General features: G+C 35.4%; 1 protein-coding gene across 1 annotated transcript; it reads left to right on the forward strand.

Annotated features, from left to right (window-relative positions):
- Nucleotides 1-261: 261 nt before the first annotated feature.
- TXNDC9 (thioredoxin domain containing 9) lies at nt 262-10,168 on the forward strand. Its single transcript, XM_014070986.2, has 5 exons — nt 262-424; nt 1,879-2,094; nt 3,484-3,602; nt 4,575-4,829; nt 6,983-10,168. The coding sequence occupies exons 2-5, from the start codon at nt 1,912-1,914 to the stop codon at nt 7,098-7,100; spliced, it is 675 nt and encodes a 224-aa protein (XP_013926461.2). The 5' UTR covers nt 262-424; nt 1,879-1,911; the 3' UTR covers nt 7,101-10,168.
- Nucleotides 10,169-10,667: the final 499 nt, after the last annotated feature.

Here is a 10,667-nt window from a genome sequence, read left to right on the forward strand (position 1 = left end):
AACTAACGGAATTAGCGTGACTCGGGGCGGTATGTGCAGGAAGCGTTGCTTTTTTGTTATAAATTCCCCTCACTCAAGCGACACTTTTAATCTAAGTCGTTAATTGACGTGAACGTAATGCAGCGAAGCAGCCACCCCGTTCAAGCGTCTTCAGAAACACATATACGCACGACGCAAGCGCAGAAAGGATCGCCGCCTCTGACAGCTAACTGCTGCGTCAACAATAAAACGTCCTCAGGACGCGTCGCTGAGGATAGAGGCGCATGCGCGGGACTCCCGGGGTGACCAGGTTTACTTGCTGAGCCAACTTGTGGGGCGTCGGGATCCTTTGGGAGGCCGGTCGGGCGATAGAGGCTCAGGGAGAGAGTTTTGTGGTTCTTCTACGCCGAGGAGCGTTCCTTTGTGGACTTTCGATTTCTAACTAGTAAGTATGGAGCCGAATCATTGCTGTTCGGTTGCCTGGGTCTCGAAACGATACAAATAAACGGTGTTTATGCCTTCATATTTATTTTGGAAAGACTTGATTAGCTGGATGCATCTCTGTTGGTTTAAGATTTAGGTGTCAGCTCTGGATGGATAAGTATATTTTCCTTATCCGCCCTATCAGAAATTGCTTTTTCTACAACATGTGATATTTCAGAGCTTCTTAACTGAAATCGTATTTCCAGAATATGAAGCATGATGCCATCAATACTTAATATTTAAAGTAGACTCTAATTAATTTTAGATCTTGATCAGTTGCTTGTTGATCTTAATGAAATATATTTTACAGAATTTAATGGGGTTCACAAAATACGGGGAAATCCGTATTTGGGGAAAAAATACTAAGGTCATTCAAAATCCTTAAGTTGTTAAATCGTAGATGGGCACTGTGGGCAAAGCAAAATAGGTGGATGTAGTAAAGTTTTTCTCTCTAATTTTTCATTATTAAAAGTGGATTATGAAAATTATAGCTAAAAAGTATTAATTCAACAGAGGCATTTGTGTTATGAAGAATAAGATACCTTTTCCAAGACTGTGCCTACCAAGAGAGATATTTGTAATTTAATGAATGATTAAATACCTTACATTTCTGAAAAAGGATTTATAATATGCTGCTTTGCTGAATTTCTTTTCTAGAGTAAGAAACACTTTTAGGAATTGCTATTTTCTGTAGTATACATGAGATTTATCTTGAATTCAATTATGAATATTTTGAATGCAACAAATGAAGCATCTTTGTGTGCATATTAATTTGATTTAGTCTTTTAGCAACAACAATACTGTATATTATATTGGTATCACAATTCATTATCACAATAACACTGAGAAGCAATCGTTTTGCCATTTTTATCAAAATGTAAGCTCGGACATCTTTATTTGGTAACAGACAGATTTTTTTTTACTGAGGCTTTATGTCAATGCCACGTGAAATTTTATTTTATTTCTGATACTATTTTCTTGTCTATATGCCACATGCAAAATACCAGATAATTTACTACTGAATTTCTCATCCCAAGAGTATCAAATTAGAATTCTAGTTTAGTAATCCTCAAGAGAAGAATTCAAAATGCTGACTAATAATGAAAATGGTTCAGATATCAATCTCTGTTCCATGACAACTCCCCCCCCCCCCCAACAAGGCTTAAACCAAATAATCAGAACAAAATGTATGTGGTCAATAATCCTTCCACTATTTAGTTTAATAGTGACCACTATTTAACTAAAGCAAAAGAATCGACCCCAGTCAGCCTTTCAATTAAATATTCTTATCACTATGCTAAATCTTCTTTCAAATTCCATTTATATTTCTACAACACAATGTATGCAATTGTTATTGTAATAAATATTTTTTTCTATTATGCCTGGTTCTAATTTGAAATCTACTTCATTTTTCAGGTTTAATGTGTCTGCTGCTAACTTAAAAAGAAAATGAATGCAGATACCTCTGTTTTTTCGCAAGCCGTGGAAGCTTCAATGCTTCAGACAACTAAGATTGTAGAAGAAGAGCTTGATGCTGAAATACAAAAATTGGACCAGATGGATGAAGATGAACTGGAACTTCTCAAACGAAGAAGGCTTGAAGCACTCAAGAAAGCTCAGCAACAAAAACAGGTAACTGATAAATATAAGGGTCCAAACCCCTTCTCCTCTATTGCATTTATAATCATGGAGTATCTCTACAAACTAGGCCACTCGTAGTCCACTAACACATAAAGAGATGACATTAACAAAATGTTAGCTTATTTTCCATCACAGGGATTTGAGATGAAGTGAAATTAAATAGTGAATTAGTAAATTCTATTAAAATATGAGGGTTTTAGTCAATATTCATATGTTTATTATTACAGCCTCACCCATCAACCTTTGCAAATTTAATCTAAGCTACTTTAACAGATTCAGTGAAATACATGTATGAATTGCCTCAGGGTACAGTCCAATGCACATTGGAAGAAACATCTGTTGACTTTGTAAGACTACCTGATTCCATCTAGTCGTATAGGCATAGGACTAGCTACTATAACATTCCAGCTTCTTGAATTCTTTTATCATTGGTTGACAGATTCTTCCAAGTGTTGCCTTTCATTATTTTCCATATAATGAATGTAAACAAACATAATATTATCTTATTATGCCCAAATACATCAGTCTATGAATATCTTAGGACTTCCAGGGTCATTACAATTATCAACCTCAATAAGTATTGTGATATAGAAAACTGAAGAACATACACAAGAGTAATTGAAAATCTTTATGAAAGGCAGGATTGAGTTTTTTCTGCTAAAAACCAGTTGGGGGGAATCAAATGGTTACCCTTGATCTTAAGTAATATGCAGGAAGCGCAGTTTTAAAAATAAAGATCAAGCAAAAAATGAATTTGATTTAATTTACATTTGCAGTATAACTCAAATTCAAACTAAGCAATTGCAGCTACTATATCACTAAAATGGCTTAAAGAATTCCAGTCTGGAAGTGAAATTTGTACAGATATTTTTGACTAATTAAATTACTGTATGAATACACAATTGTTGCAGCCCTATGTAATTTCTGAACAAACCATAATTTTTGGACAGGTTGGAACAAATATGTGCATGATTCCACTGGTAATTTACTTCATATTAAAGTATTAACCATTAAAACTTCACTATTCTTTTGGAATGCAGACTTTTCTTCTAGTCCTTTTAGTTTTGGAAATGATTTATAATAAATGTTGAACTACTTTTTATTTAAATATAGGATTCATTTTGGAACTAATGTTGACCTACTTGTAATTTAATTGTAATTTAATAAATTTATATGCCGCCCAATCCCGTAGGACTCCCAATACATCAAAGCATATCAGAAATGCTAAAATTACTACCAATATAACTTTAAGATAGGATTTGGATTCATCAGATGAAACTTGTTCTCACAGAATAATGGTAGAATTATAATGTTATGGAATGAATGTGGAATGATTTCCTTCATGGCATCAAATGTAAATTTTTATATTCTTATTAATAGGAATGGCTTTCAAAAGGACATGGAGAATACCTAGAAATCCCCAGTGAGCGAGATTTTTTTCAAGAGGTGAAAGGGAGCAAAAATGTGGTCTGTCATTTTTATAGAGATTCAACCCTCAGGTAATCACTAAAAAGTTAAAATACCTTTCTAGTTAATGCATAGAATTGCCATATTTTTAAATGTATGAGCCCTTTACAAAACCAACTGCAGATTTCTAGTCATAATTCTAATTGCATTCACAATATTGTAATTTGTTTAGCCATTGTTTGTTGAATAACTATAATACACTGGATCTCCATATCATGCCAAACCATATTCAAGGAAGTTGATAGTGGTTTGCTGAAGATAGGAAAAAAATCAGTGACTCTTAAGGACAATTATCTGAAAGATTTATTGGAAAACCTGATGGAAAGTTATCTGAGATAACTTTCAGATTCAATGTTGCATTTTTCACAGTATCAACTCCCAAAGTCAAAATGAAAGGAAATTGAAAAATAGATTTGGGGCATGTGCTTAATAATTTATCCACACACTGATTTTAATATTTAATTATATCTATATAAGGAATATTTTCCTGAAGGTAAGAGGTCTTAAATAGCAGAATGCTGTGCCTAGAACAATAATGGACCTTGTTTTACTTTTTCAAATGGACAGGATGACAGACTTTCAGGGATTGTTTAATAGAGTCCTTTATGAAAAGGGAGTTTGATTAGATCACATCCATTTTAACTTTGGTTCTATGACTGTAGTACCATTGGCATAGCAAAACATGAAAGCACGCTTCAGATAGTGCTTGTAGTGTTTTAAGGTGGCGCAAAGCTTTTGAAGGAGCTTTCCTGAAGTTCTTGTCTTGAAAATGGTGAAATAACCATATTCACTTGGCTCATTCAAAGGGATTTCCAGACATCTTTGCATTTATATGCATACTTGTGGAGAAAATATTTCATCTGTTCCTGCTAGTGAAGCAACTATATATGCAGAAACATGAAAGCACACTTCAAATGCTTTGCACAGCCTTACTTGAGTTACAAAGCAAGAGATGACTTCATATTTCACCATTTAACGTATGAAATATTTTTATTTTTCCTCAGATGCGTGATATTAGATAAGCATTTAACAATACTTGCAAAAAAGCATATTGAGACTAGGTTTATCAAGTTAAATGCTGAAAAATCACCATTTCTTTGTGAGAGACTTCGCATCAAGATAATTCCCACATTAGCACTATTAAAAGATGGAAAAACTCAAGATTATGTGGTTGGGTTTACTGATCTTGGCAACACAGATGAATTCACCACAGAGACTTTAGAATGGAGATTAGGTTGCGCAGATATCATCAATTACAGGTAAATAAAATTAATCTTACAATAGTAGCTGTTATACTGTTATATAATACTCTTAATATAAAAAAATATCTTCCTGGCAAAGTAGTGAAATTGATATACTAAGTCATCATTTTTGAGGTTTCCCTGATTTATGGATTTTTACTACTGTATTACAAATATTTTATACCTTTTATAAAATATACACCTTTTATATATTTTTATGTATGTCTAATTCATATGTCTATATCCAATATAAGATACGCCAGATTATAGAGCATCTATACTATGGGCCAGCATTCAGATCCACATTCAGTAAAGACTTCAAGAGAAAAGACCCTGTATGCATAGATGTACCAGATAGATTCCCATTAGAGGAGATGGTCCCTAATCCCTGGAAGCCAAGATATATAAGTCAAAACCAATTATTTCAACTGAATTTGGCAGCCTATTGCTAATCAATGCAGCAATTTGGAAAGTGTGTGTAATATTTTCATAGCAGCATAGTTTTTAAATGGTTTCCAAAGGCAGCCTAGCAGTTTCTGGACAAAGCCTCCTAGTTCATGTTGGATCACAACTGATGCAGTAGCCTTTATCTAGGTAAGGCTAGGTCAGGTTCCTACCTGTTATTCCACTAGCAACTGCTAAAATAACCCAAAATTTCGACCAACTCCTTTAAAGAAGAGAGTCTTGTCCAGAAGTAATACTGGGACTATCTCAAATCGGAACAAAAAGTAACTTGATCTTTCTTGGATTAAGTCTAAACTTTTTTCAAATCCTTGAGGCTTTCAGACACTGGTCTAGGATTTCCATTGCATCTCCAGTTCAACCTGAGATAGCAGTACATATTTGAGTATTATCAACATATACTTGCATGACCAGCAGATGACTTCTGTGGGTTTCCAGTATATATTCAAAAGTAGCATGGATAAGTTGGTTAAATGTTTGACCATCCCTTCCTACTAAAGTAGGAGTGGAACCACCATAAAATGGTTCCTTCAGCCCCCAGTCCTTGTAGGCGGTCCAGTAGGGTACAATGGGCAATGGTATAAAAAGCTGTGTAAGTTTCAATAAGACAAAGAGGGACACCTTCCCACTTTCAAGAGCCCAAATCCTCCAGAGCCATCAGTACTGTTTCTGCTCCATAGATAGGTCTGACTCAAAGTTATTCAAATAATCCTATTCTAGTTCAAATGTCAGCAGAGCAACACATCTAATCACAGCAAACATACCATGCACAGTCATTGCCACCATCATCCCAGCCACAACATTTCAGCTGTTAATGGACCTGAAATATAGGACGGGAAATTTCTCACAAAGCTATCGCTTCATCACTGCCCAATCAAGTTTCGGTAATACATGCCCATTTATCCATCAACATATTATGCGTGAATGAGATTTTATTCAAAACAAAACTAACATTTGTCAAAAGCAGCCTGTATCAAAGGCCATCAGTTTTTACCAGAGACTCATAAACATGGAAAATTGAAATAAATTTCCAGGCATTCACATATTCTGCTATCTTACTTGCTCTCTTTCATTTTCTTGGAACAATCTTGAATGCCATTGGCATTCAACCACCAATCAAGTTCCTTTTTCAATTACAGTGTGCTTCCCATTCAGGCTTATTTGTCTCTATTTAGTACCCTGTCCTTTTGCCTGCTGTCTCCATTTTTCAACCATCAATCCAACCACATTCAACTTTTCTTCATCCACTTTGATTTTCAAATCAGTCTCAGTTGTCAAACATTCTAAATACTACTACAAACTTTCAACCTCCTTCCCAAATCTACTAAAAGACAACAGCAATAACAGTTCCCAAACAAAAATTAACTAGTTTCTGGGTGCCAATTTGTAAGAAAAATAAGATGGTTGGCCAGTTGATGACACGGACAAATTGATTGTGAACAAGATGGGGGCAGGGATCCAATCCAGCAGGGTATTGCTTATGTTTTATCACACCTGTTAATTGTTTTAAATGTTTGCTATAATCCTAAGAGATCCATGAAGCAAAATAATGTATCCCTTTTTTAATGTAATACTGGGGAAGGGGGAGAGTTGGCTTCAGATAATTGTACTTCTAATTTGTGTTGTGGCAGACATGTCTAATAAACTGCTTTTTCAGACAGCTATTACCTTAAGGATATTTACATTATTACTAATTTCTTCTTTTTTAGTGGCAACTTAATGGAGCCGCCTTTCCAAAGCCAAAAGAAGTCTGGAACCTTTTTCACAAAATTGGATAAGAAAACAATCAGAGGAAAGAAATATGATTCAGATTCTGATGATGATTAGAATTCATGATACAAATATTTGTAAACCATTTTTCTTTTATGTTTGATACATTTTTAGGAATGTTTTATTTAGCTGTTTGCTTTCGGAACATTTGCACATGACACTCATTTTCTAACATTTTTATAGAGCTCATGAAAGGAAATCTTAAATATTTCTTCCTCTTAAGAAATAATTTCTTAGTAAAGAAATTTGAACACTTTTCAATTGTGTAATATGATAGATGACTTTCAACATTTTCTTAATTTAACAATAGCTCTCTTAAACAGCATCTTAAAATTTATACCATTCACCATTAAGGTATTAATGAAAGACTTCTGTCAAGAATTGTTATTTAAACTATTCTTGAAGTAGTGCATTAATAAAAGTCATTCTTATAATACCATGGCTGTGATTTTGCGTACTCTAACGTCATTAGAACATATTATAAAATTTCAGTAGTTTCTTTAACTTAACTCTGCCAGCTGTGTACACTGCATGTTAGAGCTCAATTAGCCCTAAATACTACATGACAACTATACTGAACTAAAATTCTGAGGCTTGAAGGACAGCTTATATTTTTAAGAACAAGCCACAGGAAAAATTGAGATGTTTAAACTGATATGAATACAGTTTAATACAATGTCTTGCAGTGTTGTTTTCACTAATATACACATTTCCTGGCACAGCTTTTTGAAATATTAACAATCCTGTAGAACTTTGACAGCCTGGTCGGTAAAAGAATATTTTCCTATACAGTATATCACATTTAAATGTTCCACACCTGCAAATTATCAGTCTTAGGAGAAAAATTAAGTCTCACAGGAACTTAAAAGCAAATTAAAGCAAATACAGGAATTTTCCATTCTATTGGCAGCCAATCAAATAATGGTTGCTGGGCATGAGATTACTGCAACTATCTTCCCCAAGAAGAAAGAAAATGAGATTTAAATTTCTTTATATATTTTATTCTATGAAAGATAAAGACATGGTGTAGCTCAGTGATGGCGAACCTATGGCACATGTGCCACAGGTGGCACGTAGAGCTGTTTGTCAGGGCACGCAAGGCGCTGCCCTGTCAGCTGGCCAGCGTGCATGCCTGTGCTGGCCAGCTGAGTTCACCCTTATTAAAAGCCATTTTTCGCCCTCCCCAAGCTCCAGAGGCTTTATAGGAGCCTGGGGAGGGCAAAAAGAGCTTCCCCTGCCCCCGGCAAGCCCTCCGGAGGTTCATGAGCTTCCCTGGAGCGCAAAAAACCGGTCCTACGGGCAAACCGGAAGTTTGGGAACGGACTTCCAGTTTGCTCGGAGGGTTGTTTTAACTGCTCTGGAGGCTTCAGGGAAGCCTCCTGAAGGTCCCTGAAGTCTTTGGAGCGCTCAAAACGACCCTCCGAGCAAACCGGAAGTGACTTCCGCTTTGCTTGGAGGTTCGTTTTGACTGCTCCTGAAGGTCCCTGAAGCCTCCAGAGGGCGGCTGGGGAGGCTGTTTTCGCCTTCCCCAGGCTCCTATAAAGCCTCTGGAGCCTGGGGAGGGTGAAAAAACATGCAAAAAATGGGGTCGTGCCTATAGTGCGCGCATGCGCACTGGGGGGTTGTGCATTGCATTATGGGTGCGGCACGCTGATGTAGCTGAAGGGTAAATGGAGATAATATGCATTCCACAAGCAAAGTGCCATAGTTTTGGAATCACATTTAAGCTTTTCTTTTCTTCAAATGTTGGATGGAAACCATGGACACTACTTTCTCAAATGACAAAAAGAAAGCATGAGAGAAGTTAATGAGGATAGCCACAGGACAGGGATACAAGGTAATGGGAAAGAAATAACTGAAACATGGCTTTCAACTAGGAAGACAGGTTTGAGTGTGGGTCACCTGGATAGACTGATTCTCGTTTTATAAACAATTGTTTCCAGAATAGTTATAAAACTTAAGTGTCTTAAAAGGTTTATAATATTAATCCTTAATAATATTGGTTTTGTAGTGTTCAATTACATTAAAATTATACTCTTGAGTACTACAAACCTAAAATGTTTTATGTCTCCCTAGAGACATCATTTTTCTCAATGTATTTTTATACTTATGGCGAGGCATAATACAAGAAAAGAGTAAAAAAGGCATTTCTTGGAACATTAAGCTGGTGGATTAAATATAGGTACTCCTCGACTTACAATAGTTCATTTATTCACTGTTCGAAGTTACAAAGGCACTTATGACCATTTTCACACTTATGATTTGCATCATCCCCATGGTCAGTGATCAAAATTCAGACACTTGGCAGCTGACTCATATTAATGACGGTTGCAGTGCACCAGGGTCATGTGATCCCCTTCTGACCAGTCATTGGGGAAGCCAGATTCATAAATAGGCAACACTCACTTAACAAATTTTTCACTTAGCAACATAAATTCTGGGCTCAGTTGTGATTGTAAGTCAAGGACTATCTATACATCTATTGCCATTTGGGAAAGGAATGATCTAGCCCTGGCCAGTGACAGTGCTTTGAAGGTTCTAACTAAATATGCTTGCTTCTCTGGAGATGTGGATTCTACAGTAGTCAATGTAACACAATCTAATAATTGACTGGTATCTTCCACATTTTGCTTTTTGCTAATCTTTGAATGCAAGTATTTCATCTGTAAAAATGCCCCCTTCTACAATATCTGTAGTCAAGAACTTTGCAGAGTTAGATTTCTTCTATAATCTAAGTACCCTGTACACTATTTATGATGCCATTGCATGGTTATTTATCTAAAGTTAAAAAGAAAACTCCTAGAACTTAGGCAGCAGTGTTTCCCTGCATTTTAAAATTTGTTTTGATTATTGATTATCCAAAGCAGTTCAAGAAAAATAAAGCTCTTTCTTTGATATGATATCTGGCTTTTCTGAGTGCACATAAAAGCCCACTCATCACTAAATCAAATGAATTTTCAAGGAAGGAGTTGGAAGGAGTTATCTTGAGAAATTCTACAAACCTTTGTACAAAATTTTTGGCTCATATTTAATTAAAAATATTTTGTTTGTAATTCAAAATTTACAGTCATTAAGATAATGAATAAGCCTTTGTTATATACATTAAAATCATTTTTATTTCATAACCATATGTGGATATGTTTACTGTCATCCTCCAATTTCTTTGTTTTTGTTTTATAATTCATTGAAAGTGTTTTAAATAAAAATAAGACTTTTTATATAATTTTTAAAGTGCAATTCTTTTTCCCTATAATAATTTCAACCAACAATATTATTTCAGTCAAGAAGAAGGAGATCCACTTACTGGACAGCCAACATAAAAGATACCTCAGCCTACAAAAGAGGAAGGGTATGGGAAACATTTTAGAAGGAACCTGTCTTAGTTTTTCAGACAGCAAAAGGAAAGAAGGGGAAATACTTCTAGTTTTACAAAATTTTGTTAATGCTATCTCAAAAGGCTAACACAGCTCTTCCAATGCTGAGGAATGACTGGTGTTCATCACCAGCTGGTGATTTTTAGTAGAAGAAATAAGCCAGAATTATCCACCAATTGTCCTCTTTAACTCTTGCATTAAACTACCATCAGAACACTACTCCCTGGTAGAATAGAACAATGCAAAGCAT

The sequence above is a fragment of the Thamnophis sirtalis genome, unplaced genomic scaffold, assembly GCF_051295495.1.
Source record: "Thamnophis sirtalis isolate CommonGarterSnake01/CBP01778 unplaced genomic scaffold, rThaSir2_p1.2 scaffold_12, whole genome shotgun sequence".
Classification (NCBI taxonomy): domain Eukaryota; kingdom Metazoa; phylum Chordata; class Lepidosauria; order Squamata; family Natricidae; genus Thamnophis; species Thamnophis sirtalis.

Coding starts and splice junctions, on each gene's coding strand:
- TXNDC9 (XM_014070986.2), top strand. CDS start 1,912: ATGAATGCAGATACCTCTGTTTTTTCGCAAGCCGTGGAAGCTTCAATG. Junction 2,095..3,483: donor AAGCTCAGCAACAAAAACAG/GTAACTGATAAA, acceptor TCTTATTAATAG/GAATGGCTTTCAAAAGGACA. Junction 4,830..6,982: donor GCAGATATCATCAATTACAG/GTAAATAAAATT, acceptor CTTCTTTTTTAG/TGGCAACTTAATGGAGCCGC.